Source organism: Leucopleurus acutus, assembly GCF_964270905.1.
Source record: "Leucopleurus acutus genome assembly, chromosome: 3".
In the NCBI taxonomy this organism is placed as follows: domain Eukaryota; kingdom Metazoa; phylum Chordata; class Mammalia; order Artiodactyla; family Delphinidae; genus Leucopleurus; species Leucopleurus acutus.
In genome coordinates, this window is record NC_139145.1 from 114715155 (window position 1) to 114730160 (window position 15006).

Consider the following 15006-nt stretch of genomic DNA (forward strand, 5'->3'; position numbering starts at 1 on the left):
TTTTTTATAAATTATATATCTAAATAGATACTGCTGTAAAATAAGCCAAACAAAACTAGGTACAAAGAGAGCAGTTTATATACTGCAGATCTTCGTATTTTTGGAGTCCCAAAACAGAATAGATTGATAATACTTAAAAATGATTAAGTGTCTGAATGTGGATTAAAGCAAAAAAGACTAGAAGATATTGTTTTCATAAAGCTTTACATGGAAGTGTCATCTCTGAAATAGTAATGCAGATGTTGAACAAGGTTTATTTTTAGGCATTTGATAATCCATGTTTTATTTTCAGTTCTCATTTAAATTTTATAATTCAGTCATTTTGAACAGCTATGTTCAAAAGAAGTTTTACAACTTTAATCTTAATAATCTCAAAAAAAGCAGACATGCTATGTCATAAAATAACTATTAGTGACTAGTTTGTATCCTATAAATCTAACTTGAGTTGATAATATGGTCCATTACCAGCTTACTGCACAGAGTATTTTTCATTTTACACTCTTCGGTTACTTTTTAGTGAAGTGTTAAAAAATATGAAGCTTTTCTCCTCTCTAAAATTGCACGCTGTCTGTCTGTTATTAGGGAGATAACAGCTCTTATAAATGTTTCAGTAAGCGCTAAGTAGACAGTTATGTGCACTCTCATTCCACGCTTATTTGCTTACTGTAATAAACTGATAAAATATGTGTGGTTTGTCTCTGTGTATCTACAGGCATCATGAGTCACATAGATTCCCTTTAGAAATAATGTTGTGTCTGCAAAATTGATTGGTTATTTTCATAAACCATCTAAAGGTACACAAATGACTTTTATTATTTAAACATATGCTGTGTAAAGATTTGTAGAGGATTCTCTCACTGTTAACTTGATGCTTTTTGTTCTGTTAACTCGAGAAGAAGGCTTTTAATTTTAGAGTTATTATATTTAGTGAACTAATTACCTCCTCAGGAATGGTGAGGATAACCCATGTCATTTGCTTATAATGCAGCTAAATTTTTAATTCTTTGAACATTAGTAGTTAAATAATTAAAACCATTGTTTTCAAATATTGTCTTTCATACTATCCTATTTATACAGGTTTTAATATTTAATGGGAAATAATGCTTTTACTTGAACTAGATACTATAAGAAATAGTGTTTGGATCATAGAAGTCCTTCTAATTATTAAGAAATATGGTATTTTTCATTTGTGTCCAATTATATACAGTAGAAAATTTCTAGTCAAGTCATATCCTAAAACCAACAAGTATTAATATTGATAATCTCCGCTTATCACAGTAAGCTCCTTGAAAGACTGTAGTATTTTTAGGAACAGTGTTATAATTGAGCACTCAGCATCAAGTAAAGTATAGTTATGACCAACACTAGTGGTATATTATCTGAAAATTTCTATAATCATTTAAAGTAGAAAAATTATGCTTTGAGTTCTGAAAATAGGTAAAATTATGTTTTGTAAATTGAACATAAAAGCGGGGAATAAAGGGAGAGACAGATAATAAACATAATAAATAAGATTCCTCTTTCTTAATGAAGGTAGGACTAAGTAGCCTTGAACCAAAGCAAGTTGAACCATAAGAATTGCTAATTCCACTTTTTTTTCCTTCTCTTTATTTGTTGAGGTATAGTTGATGTACAATATTATGTAAGTTTCAGATGAACAACATAATAAATCATACTTTTTAAAGGTTACACTCCATTTATAGTTATTATAAAATATTGGCTGTATTCCCTGTGTTATGTAATATATCCTTGTAGCTTATTTATTTTATACATAGTAGTTTGTACCTTTTAATCCACTACTCCCATCTTTCCCCTCCCCCTTCCCTCTCACCACTGGTTACCACTAGTTTGTTCCCTATATCTGTGAGTCTGCTCCTTTTGTTGTATTCACTAGTGTATTTTATTTTTTAGATTCCATATACAAGTGATATCATACAGTATTTATCTTTCTTTGTTTGACTTATTTCAGTTAGCATAATACCTTCCAAGTCCATCCATGTTGTTGCAAACGGCAAAATTTTTGTTCTTTTTATGGCTGAGTAGTATGCCATTGTACATATATATATCACGTCATCTTTATCCATTCATCTGTTGATTGACACTTAGGTTGCTTCTGTATTTTGGCTATTGTAAATAATGTTGCTATGAACATTGAAGTGCATGTATTTTTTTCAAATTAGTGTTTTCGGTTTTTTTGGATATGTACCCAGGAGTGGAATTGCTGGGTCATATGGTAGTTCTATATTTAGTTGTTTGAGAAACCTCCATACTGTTTTTCACCAATTTACATTCCCACCAACAGTGTAGGAGGGTTCCCTTTTCTCTGCATCCTTCGCCAATATTTGTTATTTGTGTTCTTTTTGAAGATAGCCATTCTGACAGTTGTGAGGTGATATCTCATTTTGGTTTTAATTAGCATTTCTCTGATAATTAATGATGTTGAGCATCTTTCCATGTGCCTGTTAGCCATCTGTATGTCTTCTTTGGAGATATGTCTATTCAGTTCTTCTGCCCAGTTTTTAATTGGGTTGTTTGTTTTTTTGATGTTGAGTTGTATGAGCTGTTTATATATTTTGGATATTAACCCCTTATCGATCATATCATTTGCAAATATTTTCTCCTGTCCAGTAGATTGTCTTTTCATTTTGTTGACAGTTTCCTTTGTTGTGCAAAAGCTTTTAAGTTTAATTAGGTCCCATTTGTTTATTTTTGCTTTTATTTCCTTTGCTGTAATTCAAGTCTTTGATGTACAGACTTGGTAGGTTCATATGGCTCAACCTAATCAGATGCCATGCCTGAGTCTCACCATAACATATCTACCAGGGCTTTAGGAAAGGGAGCAAGAAAGCGCCGTATCCCATTATGAGTTTATTCCCCAGTCTCCCAGTTAGTGTCCTGAAATCTGACTAATTGTGATTAGTAGTTGAGTTGGGGGAGTTAAATGATAGAAACCGAATTTGAACTAGCTTAAGGAAAAAAAAAAAGGGGAAGTTTCAGGAAGGAATGCTAGAGTATTTCACAGAAAACCAAGCTTCAGGAAGGGTAGGAATATGTCAGCTTCAAGAACCATCCCAACCAAAGAAAACCAGCAGGACTCTGTCTCTCACCTGTTCTTTGCTTATTTCTTACTGAGCAATATGGCAGGAAATGTGGCCACAGACATTACAGTTTTAAATCTCAGAATTTTAGCCACTTGAGAGAGACTGGCTCAACTTCCTAAGTCCCAAATCCAAAAATCCTAGGAAAGGAACTCATTGGGCCAGGTGCCCATTCCTGAACCAGTTAATGTGGTCAGATCATGAGGTGGCATAAGAACATGCCAGCTCCATCGAGAACTGAATGTGGCAACATTCCTAGAAGATGGTAGATGTGTTGAGCAGACAATCCCATATCTAACCACCACAGGGTAGAACACTGGGGAGAAAGCTCCTTCAAAATACCAGCACTTAGTCTCGAACCAGATAAAAGCTACCCTGAAACATTGAACTCTTGATTCCTCAGTGTCTTTCATAAAACTTCCTTGATACTTTGTTGTCAGCCATCAGAACACATCATGATACATCAGAACCTCATAGAAACAATTAGCCAGGTCATAACATCAACTTTAATAAAGGAAAGTGAAAAAAAAAAAAAGTAGCTTCTTTGTCAAGAAGACTTCTCAATAGCAAAGCATGCTAACCCTGGTGGTGCCACTGTGCACATTCCATAAAGGCACCCTTGAATGTAAGCTAGGTTTTTAGATCTTATCCACCTCTCAGTCAGTTACCACTGCACAGCTGTACATGATACTCCTACTCAACGTTAATTTCGCTCTTTGGAGTAAGTGGATCTGGGAATTGTCAGATGACCAAAAAAAACAGAAAAGTAGGTATCAAAGAACTGTGCAGGGTATGAGATGTTACCTCACTTTCAGGCTAACAAGTTAGCCTGAGACAATTTCATGGGTACTGGTAGAAGACACCAGACTCCTGTGTCAAAGACAAAGGACAGTTCATTACTCACAGCAGTAGCAGAAGCCAGGGTAACATCATTCTTGCCACTTCTCTGAGCCCCAGTTTTCACAGGGTGACGCAATGAAGGCTAGGTAATGACTGCATATGCAGTGGGTTGCTTTAGAGGAGAGGATCCTTAGCATGGAAGGTCCCAACCTTTCATAAGGGTCTGTTGGCAAACCTGTCCAACCTTTGCCCCAGAGGGAGGCACTTAACCCATTTCCAAAGACTGCTTGCTATACATCCTTGAAAAGATTTTCAGGAACAAAGTTGTTAATACCTTTGCTTAGAAGATGTACAGAACTGTGAGAGATCTATGGAGAACTGTTTCTCAGGACAACAAGAGAAGGGGAGGGGAGAAGGAAGAATGTAACATGTATGCCCTTAGATCAGGGGTCAGCCACCTTTTTCTGTAAAGGGTCCAGATAGTAAATATGTTAGGCATTGCAGCTCCTCATCTCTTTCATTGTAGAGCCAAAAAGCAACCACCCACAATATGTCAAAGAACAGAATGGCCGTGTTCCAATAAAACTTTATAAAACAAGCAGCAGGTGGTATTTGGCTTGTGGGCTGTAGTTTGCTGTCTCCTACCCAAGATGATTTGTTTTGTTCAAACTTAAGTATCTGCCTCCTTTCTTAAACCCTCATTTTCACAGCCCCAGTCTAGGTCATTCACTAATTAATTTACTTTTTACCTGTTTTTTTTTAACATTTAATAAAATAATTGTTATTTATAAATTGTGAAGTAAGAAAAGCCATTCATGACATTTAGCATCTTAGAATATAAGCAGCCACAGATCATGTGTATGTTTCTGGAATATAAGTAAGTAATCTGATGTACAAAATGTTGAACTAAAATCTTGCTCTCTTGTCAGGATTAATTGTATTACATATGGAAATTGATGAAGTATTTATGAAACCTACTGGTTTTATTGAACAAAATATCACCTATGTAGTTTAGATAGTGGAGGAGGTTCGCTAAATATGACTTGTATGAACTTAGAAAATAGGTTAAAAAAAGCAATCAAACATTTTCAGTCAGCCCCTTTCTGTAGTTAAAAGAGTGTATATTATTACCCCAGAGTGCCATTTATGAGGTATTTATTGTGAAAGAAAACATAGGTCTCTTTGCACTCTCATAGATAAGCTTTGAAGATTGTTAGGGAGGACCTTTTTGAGAAGTTAAAGTGCTTCTTGAACTTGGTTGAGTGTGGAAAGAATGTGTGGAGAGAATTACACTGTTTTTCTTCCTTTGCACATTCCTTAGCATTGTTTTAACTATTATAATAAAGGTGCAGAATTTTGAGACAAAGTAGAAAAAAACAAATATTTGGACCACGTGTCCCAGGGTTAGATTGAGAAAATCAGTTAACCAACTAAGACAAGCTGATAGCTCTTAAATGACTTAAGGCATACCTTCAAAGAACCTTATATCTAGAGTGCTAATTCCTGGCTGCCTGTAATCCAGACTCCTGCTCTTGTTCTGTTTTTCTCATGGTGCTCTATACTTGCCTCTCTCCAACTTTATCATTCTGTGTATATGATATTTAACTCTTGGATTTGTGTTGATGAGTTTTAAATTATTATTAAGTTTTTTGTCATCAGATGTCAGTGGCATAGTGAGCATGTTGAACAGGTTAATATGTACTCTCACAATTATAATAGAAAACCTAGTTTGGGAGAGTACACTTGTTAGGAAAAAATCTTGATTAGGCCTGTTTAATCACAAATTGGTTTTTTGTTTTTTTAAAGCTTGCCCATGTCATGTCAAGCCACATGCAATACTTTGACTTTGAATGGAAAGATAGCCACCATATGATTTTAGAAAGGACTGTATTTCTTCACTTAATATGCTGCCTCTGATTCCACCCACAGTTGAATTTAACTAAGAGTCTAAGGTTCAGTGGAAGCATAAACAGATGATTAGCCGAGAAAATATTGGCGGGGGTGGATGGAGGAATAAGCAACGCTTTGTTTTGGCAAACAATTGAATCACATTTTAGGGCTATAAGAAATAAAACAGTGTGGGACTGTTTTAACAGCTCCATCAAGGTTCAAAAACGTCTCCAACTAAATAATTAGAGTATCTGCATTTATAGACCATTGAGGAAGAGCTAATCATTAAATCATGTACAGATGATTTGTTAAGTATTTGGAGAAAAATAATTAAATATAGAGTAAATATACCTAAATCAGTTCCTCATGAACTAAAAAATTAGAACCATGAAAGCTCCAGAAGAAAATGTAAGTGAATAGTTATCTGATCTTGAGGTAGGGAAGAGCTTTTTAATCATTAAAGCAACGGAAGAACCACCTTAAAAAGGAGGTCATAGTCTTCAGTTTACAGTGAAAGAAATTCAGGGTGAAAAAAGTTAAAGCAGTCAGGATTGGAAATGAAAGTATAAGATGTTCGTTATAGACAGATTATAATATCTTATAGTTTGAAAGCCCAAGAAAATCAAATGACAAATTATTAAAACTAATAAGAAAATTGGCAAAGTGTCCAAATATAGTGTACCTAAGAAGAAAACAAAAACATTTATAAACTCTAAAAAAATTGAATATATTTATATAACTAAGATTATTCTCTTCTTTTTAGATATAGATTGTCAAAATAGTTTAATATATACCTGCAGAGTACAGAAGAATTTTAATACTGTTTCGAAGGCATTTACTTTACATTTTTATATAATTTCTGACTTCATATCTATGTGTGTGATATCCTACTAATGTCTATTATTGTGATTAATACTTTAGGGAAAAGAGGAGTTAAGTGTTATGAATTTTTGTATATTTTTAAGAATTAATAACTATATTCACTAATTCTTTTTTTTTTTTTCCATTGTGCAATAGGTCAGTACTCCTGTCTTTGTACCGGTGAAAACTCATGTGCTGCTTCATCGGATGAGTGGAAAAGGACTAGCTGCCCATTATTTCTTTCCAAGACAGCCTTGCGTTTTTGGTGATAATATGGTCTCTGTGCAAATAACATTGAATAATACCACTGATTGGAAGGTAGAAAATATCCACATAGGGGAAAAGAAACTTCCTGTGGGCATGCAAATGCATGTTTTTAATCCAATAGGTAAATAGTAATTCTCATTTAAAACTTCAACTGCATTTGATAACTAAATGTGTTCATTTTAAAGTAGAATACATATTATTTTATTGACTATTAGCAAACTCAGTGTATATAAGTTTTTCCTTTTTAAACCGAATTTATCTTGTAAGATAAATACATGTCTTTGCCCTTAGTGAATTAGGTGCCAGCAGTGGTAATACCAGTACTAACGAAAGACTGTGTCTGGAGAATCACAATTTCCTCCCGTTTTTCCTATCTGTATCACCTTCCCCCACCTCTCTTTCTGGTCAGCTTCACTTCCTGCATGATTTTAGTCTGGCTTTTGGGTATTGTACCTTCCATATCTCTCCTTCCTCGTTTCCCTTCATATTCCATAGATTGAAAAGTGAAGGGAGCAAAGACTGAGAGGGTATGTACTATTCTGTTTGTCTTCCTTTCCATACATAGAAGGTAGAATAGCCCACAGTATGTTACTGGTATTTTTACACATCGTGTTTTTTTAATCTGTTGTCACCATTTAAAAATCAGTATTTTTTTTTTACATTAAAGGACAAACCAAGAAATCTCACTGTTCATGGATAAAGCACACGATTATGGCGGTACAGGTGCTTTATTCCCACCTGCATGCAGCACAACCAGCCGATGCCAAGCCGGCTGCCCCTACCACGTAGCATGTGCTTTCCAGGCTACCTCAGTGCCCATTATATCACACTGTCTCTCCCGCTGTCATCCCCTTCCATTCTTTAAGTGTTTTACAAAAAATACACCTTTTAAAAATTAAGTGTAACAATTGTATGGCTAACTTTGAGTTTAAAATAGTATAATAATTAGAACGTCTCTCTCTCTTTGTTTTGTGTAAGTGGAGGCAGTCCTACAGCTTAGTTGGGAGAAGCTTCAGGCAAAATCTTAATTAAAAGTAATGTAAGGTTTCTGGCACTGAATCCTTGAAATATTGCCATCAGAAGGCTCCAGGTAGTTCCTTTTTATAGTACTGTAGGTGAGCAAAAGCCTTTTGACCGGGTAACTCTGCCTTTATTCACTATTGTCTGTCACATAGCTATTCTGTTTTTTCTCCCTCTTTGCCTGAGTGAGCTCTTTCACATTGTTGAATTCTCTCCTATCATTTTCATGAGTCACTCAGTAAAGAAGTCATTCTTTGTGTTATATTTTTCCACAAAGAAAAAAAAATTCCTAGTAGATGAAATATGATAGACTTTTATAAGCAACCAAAGTAGAGAGAAGTAGAGTTAAAGTAAGCTGATTTCAGAACCCATGTAATACCCTCTTTGAAAAATAATTTGGTAATTAAGACACACTATTTAAAGACTATAGTGCCTGATTTTTATTGAATTATTTTATGAAGTTAATATATTGCTAAGGAATTAAAGAATATCCCAATTTGTATTCTTTTTTACTGCTTGAAATCCAGCTTTTTTTACCTAGTTAAAAAATTAATTTAGTTTAAAAAGTGTCACGCAGCTGATATGTGCATTGTCTGAAGGTTGAAAATGTTATCCAAAGGTTAAAACAGTAGAACAGTGTTATCATTTCTTTGAGCTGGCATAATGAGTTGATGAGTTGACCTTTTGTTGGCCTATGTAGAATAGAAGAAATAAGTATAATAAATTTCATAATATGGCCTTAACACCAAAATAAAATACCGATATAGGCCATTGCCTCAGTACTAGTAATAGGCTTTCTTTCCTTTTCTTTCCTTGGGCAAAGTTTTTGTAGTGTTTCGTTTGTTCTGTTGCCATTTATTGAATACCCTCAAGATACAGAATTCTTTCCCATGCAGTAATTTGTATGTAATACCACTTAGTCTCTTTCGTCAATAGGTAACCGTAGAGTTCAGAGTATGAAATATCTTAATTAGTCCAAAAAAAATCATAGGAATGCAACAAATAACAGATACTGCATTTTCATTTTTTGTGAAATAAGGGAAGTAAGATATTTGTTTTATCTAATAAGTACATATGCATATGTTAAGGAGTCCGGCGGCTTTCTTATTTGTCACCAATCTGTTCTCTTTTTTCTCTATAATATGAGATGACTTTTGTCAGGATTTTGCATGAAACTGGATTCCTTGCAAGAATATTAGGAATAAAGTGCCATTTTTTCCCAAAGAGATCAGGCACATGTACACAAGAGGTTTAAAACACACACACACACACACACACACACACTCACTCACTCACTCACTCACTCACTCACTCACTCAAAGAGTAGCCTTAGGGTCTCTGCACTATATTCAGTGACTTTATGTTAACAATTGACAAGTTTGAGTTCAGCTAAGATTTCACTAGTTACTGTACAACTGTCACATCAAAGTAGATGGCATCTTGTGTGATTTAATTTTTCATTATTAATGGTGCAGTGTAATAGAGCCAGTGTTTTTCAGCCATTTCTTCATAACCCTCTCATGTATATTGCAATGATCCAGAAGCAGTATTCAACTACAGACACCCGATTGAATAAACTTTTCCAATGTAGTAAGCTTGAAATATAAAAATCTATTATATGAATAATTTTATGCTGATCACTTTGCTCTTGAAGCATTCATATAATAAAACATACCATTGATCATGAACTATCCTTCAGAATTAGTATGGCACTAAGCTCACAGTTAATTATCTTAAGACTGAGGAAGCTATGAAACTGTGTCAGACAGTGCCATCATCAAGGCATCTTGAGAACCGTCACTTTGTCAAATGAAATATGGGGATACGTGATGTAGAGAGATCTAAGTTCCGAATGCCATCATGCTTTGGAGATGACAGCATCTACTACCAATGTGGTGTCAGCTGCAAATAGGACCAAACCCCAGTATATCTGTGGCACAGAAGAAAACATCAAGGATTCACTGAAGAACAGTTTTGAGCAATGTGACTGACAAAACTATGAACTGATAAGGTGTAGCTTTAGGAGAAATGCAAGGAAACTATTATTATGGTAATTTACAATAAAGCTTGTTTGCCAAAGATTAGGTAGCAAGTCTTCTGGTACTTAACATGCCATCCTGGTAAATGTTAGGTTTATAAACAAATTAAATTCAAACTGGAATCAGCAAACCAACTAATAAATTAGCAAGCAAACCAATAACACTTTAAAAATCAGCATCAAACAAATACCTTCTTATAATGCCTAATCTTCACTGAGCCTTTGAGATATAAAAATACTTAGTATCTTAAGCTTATTGAATTGTTCTTTTGTCCTATCTATACCATCATTTCTGTAATGGTTAGCATTAAATGGCAAATTATACCTATCAATAAGCCCTAGAATAACCACAGTCTACTGGATTAGTATGTGCTTGCTAAAATATAACTACATCTAATAATATATATGCAGAAGAGATAAAACTAAATATAAAGCTACTGTGCAATACAACTGCAGTTATACTAGAGACTTTAAGCAAAGTAGAAATCAAAAGTGAATGGTTTCTATTTAAATATAATAAATATACATAAATATTTATACTTAATAGGTATATGTTTAAGATCCCTCATTATTCTGATGTACAGCATTACACTTTGACTCTGGAATCATAAGCAGAATAAAATGGTGTTATTGTTTATCTTGACTTTTATCATTATCAACTGAAAAAACACCAGTATTGTATATTGAAACAGTTATTTCCCACACTTGATTAGTTGATAGATGAAGCTTCAGAAATTACAAATCTATGAAATGTCACTTTATTATTTATTTTTTTCAAGATAATCTAATCTGCTACTAAATTTTCTTCCAGTAATTTTTTGACTAATGCAGTTAGACTTATTGTTTGGGGTTCCTATAATGCCAGTTGTCTTGGTTAATATCTGAGGACAACAAATTAATTTCTTCTTCCAGTTTTGCTTTAATTTGCATGTTTTAAATTTTGGATTTTTTCCCCAGTGGAAATTTAGAACATTGTTGAAAATTTTCTTTTTATATCTAGAGTAAATATTCCATAGTTTCAAGTACACAATCTCTTAAAAGCACCCAGAGTCTGTTACAGTTGTTCCAAACAGGAAAACATTTATTTCCTTCTCACCTTCAATGCCTATAAAGACAATATTGTAAAACATGAAATTTCTCAGGATGAGGTGTATTTCTGAAACAAATAGATATAATGTGTTCATTGAAGTATGGACAGAATTAAGTTGTGAAAAAGAGGCTTCAAGTGAAATTACTTTATAATTTGCTTTAATACTCTTAGTTTGAAATTATTCTTACAAGCCATCATTAAATTTGACTGTTTTAACCAAACTACAAACATTACATAAGATTTTAGTGTTTAGTCTTTTTCACATCCTCTGTGTTTCCATGTCTAAATTATCTTATCTCCTAGAATCTCTTGAGCCTGAGGGATCCATTACTGTTTCAATGGGTATTGACTTTTGTGATTCCACTCAGACTGCCAGTTTCCAGTTGTGGTAAGTTCAATTGTTCATCTATATTTCATATTACTATAAACAATAGCAGATTAAAATCAAGGCTTTCAGCAGCTTTTTCTTTGAGAGACAAAACATTTACACAAACATGCTTTTCTTTGGTAATGTTTAGACTGCCATGGACAAATTATGTGCAATATATGTTTTTAGTATTTGTTACACAGATAGCCATTACAGTCTACCATATGTGGTTGAACTTCACAGTTTGTTGGCTAAAGTGAGAAGCTACTGCTAATTTTTTTTTTTTTTTTTTGCTTATCTCTGTGCTAGTGGAAAATTTATGATAAAATTCATGAGGAAAACTCAGGAGAAATTAAAAACTTTAATAATATTGTTGGCTAGCCAGAGAAGATATCTTTTGAAACATTTTATATGTTACCTCGAGCCTCTTAAGTGGAGAATTATTGATTCTGTCAGTACCAGAAACTCATAGATTTTTCATAGATTTTTACTTTAATTTACAAACTGCTTTTGATAAAATTCAAAAGAGAACATTTATCAGTTGGCAAAGGTTTCATAGGTGAATACTATTCAAAAGAGCTTTTCTAGAATTGTGTTTTATCATTGTTATTGTTTTATATAATGTTTATACATTTCTGATGAAATCCAGAAACTATTAGCAAACTAATGCAAAGCTATATTCATGCATCTTTAAGAATTATCTTTGAACTCATTTCTTTTGTATTTTTCTGATCTAAGATATGATGTGTTATTTTGATTTGAAGTTCTTATTCTGAAAAGAATTTAGGCATTTTATTTATCTAAATTTTAGCTAGCTTCTAACAGAATTTTTTATGATAAAAATCTCCAGGTTTAGGAAATAGTCACTTTTAAATAAGTTTATAGGTTGAATATAGTGAACCTTTCTTTTTCATATACCTTTTCAGTTTACCAGTAATTCAGGCCTAATATTATACCATTTATTGCTGAGAACCTGCAATGATGAATATAAGCAATGTAGCATAACACATTGATTTTATGCAGATCATCACCTTTATGTTTTGGGAGGTCTACTATATTAGTGATATATAAAAACTGATTACTTTTCCCCACATTGCCTAGTAATTGTTTATTATTTTTCTATTAGACAAACAACACAGATCGATATTACTGAGCACAAGACTATGAGTAACATCATTCTAAATAGATTTACCTCCAACACCAGAGGTATATTCATTTTAATGATTTCGACAATGTGAGTCCAATGACAAAGCTTATGCACTAAGTTAGGGCAAGATCAAGAACTAAAAAAATTCTTCTTTCTTTTCAATTTGTATAAAAAACCTTTTATATTTCTATGCAATGAAGGGTTTTAAAAAAGGTTTTTTCATTACAAAGATTTTCTCTTTAGTCCATTACACAAGATTTGCGTCTTGTCTTTCACAATTAACTAAGTCCCTTTAGGATAAATATTTAGGTAATGTTTGATTTTTAACTTATGTTGGGAAGTGTATATAAACAGTTTTTTCTCAGTTTCTCTTAAACTAATTTTAGGAAAATGATGAATTTATTTTAGATAGAAAATAGCCTTAGCTATTATAAGCATTTACACTAATATGTTTTTCTGTTGTGAAGGTATAAATTAGTTATATATTTTAGATTTTTATTAAGCACATATGCACACTAAATCAAAAATTATTCTTGTGTGTGTTCCAAAAAGAACACTTTGTCTTGCATCAACTGTAATTGATCCTGAAGCAGTATAATCACAATTACTCACTTTCTTAATTGACCTGCCCAAAATCAGAAAATGGAAACCGATCGACAGTGTTTAAATCAATAGATTCATAGTAGTGCTAGTGGGGGTAGGGAGATAGTGGTAATGGGTTGATCAATTGGTCTTAGATGCCAGTCACTGACTGTGCCTTTTGCATAGTAAATAGCACTTTTTCCTTAGTGATGAGCTGTATTAGTTTTGGTAGTTCAATAAAGAGGAAAAAAAAGCAAGAATGGCCGATATTGAATTTTTTCCTCAAAATACATTATACAAATCAATACATAAAATTATGGGTAATAAGAGCATATTTGATAGGAAGCCTTCAGAAATGCTGAGAACATGGACTGTGAGCCTTTCAGGTACACTTCTATTTATTAAAAGAAAAGGAACCAGAGTAAAATGATCCTACTTTAGCTTCTAGATTAATTCTCTGTATTATTATAGTTATATGATGCATATATAGATAGATAAAGCTATTATATGTGACTGTGTAGTTATATGGACACTTGATAAGTATTAATGTCTCTTTTTTTGCTTTGCATTTTAAATGGTCATCAAATTAAGTCCTTGATTAAATTTATTGAGATTGAAAATATGTATAATATACATAAATGTATCTCTCTAAAAGTAGATGCAGTACATAAACAGGTCTCATCCTTGTGATTAGCAGATATTAATGTATTAACTAGTATGAAAAATTATATGGCTTGGCTCAAGTTAGAGGACTGAGCACTAACATCCGCCCCTCTTTTTGCCCGAAATCCATTAAAAAGACAGAAAATACATTCTTTAATAGAAAATGAGCACTAAAAAGAGAAAGAGTGCTATTAGCTGACCAGAAATTATGAAGAATTATTGCCAGTTAGAAAGCAAATGGGAGCAGATAAACAATAACAGAGAAAATAAAAACCACAGAGCAAAACACTCATGGGAGAAAACTACTATAATGGTAAGAACAAGTCTGGCAGAATATCAAACAAAGTGAACTAGCAAAAAGAAAAGTTAGGGTAAGACAGTATTAGGAAATTAAAGAATGACTTCCAACCTGCACTTCCCCAACCTTGCCCCTAGCAGCAGGCAGCATACACATTTAATCAGAGACCTAAAAATTACCCTGTAAAGAAAGTGAACAACTACTTGCCTGGGAAGGACTTTTGGTGAGGATGTGCCCTAAGAGAACAGCGGGGGTTGAGTTTATAGGAAGGAGGCCGGATGGTCAGAGATGAGATGAAATGCAGTTCTACCCAAGAGAATGATATTCTCAAGTCGCCTACCACGAGGGTAAAGCCAATCTTACATCTGTTGGTGAAGAGATAAGGCCATTGCCTGCCTGCCTCCCAACTTCATGACCATAACCAGTCATGTCTCACCCACTTAAGAAAACTCCAGCCAGCCCACCAGGGGAGAGGAGACCCATAGAAATAACACTCACTAACATGTATCGAGCAGTAGCTGTGTGCTAGGCACTGTTCTAAACACTGCATTGTGTGTGTTAGTTTACTTAATTCTCAAAACATGCCTATGAGGTGAGTATTATTATTATTCCATTTTAGAGGTGAGTAAACTAAGGCACAGGAAGAAAACTTGCCCAAAATCTTATAGCTAATATGCATCAGAACTTGCTTTGTTTGTTAATTAACCTGGTCCTTCATTATAAATATAAACAGACAGCTTAGGATGACCAGACTTTTGAGGGAAAGCCTCAATTTGAAAGGGAAAGCTCAAAATGACTTACAAAGACTTACCAATTGTGAAGGGAGCAATTTGAGAAAGAAAAGA

The 15006-nt window shown here is 33.6% G+C and overlaps 1 protein-coding gene across 2 annotated transcripts in view; it reads left to right on the plus strand.

Annotated features, from left to right (window-relative positions):
* AP3B1 (adaptor related protein complex 3 subunit beta 1) overlaps positions 1-15006 on the plus strand; it is a 273819-nt gene that overhangs the window by 228068 nt on the left and 30745 nt on the right. For both annotated transcript variants that reach the window (XM_082835235.1, XM_082835236.1), the window contains exons 23-24: positions 6846-7077; positions 11408-11492. In XM_082835235.1, the coding sequence (XP_082691361.1) occupies positions 6846-7077; positions 11408-11492 (317 nt within the window). The remainder of the gene's footprint in view (positions 1-6845; positions 7078-11407; positions 11493-15006) is intronic.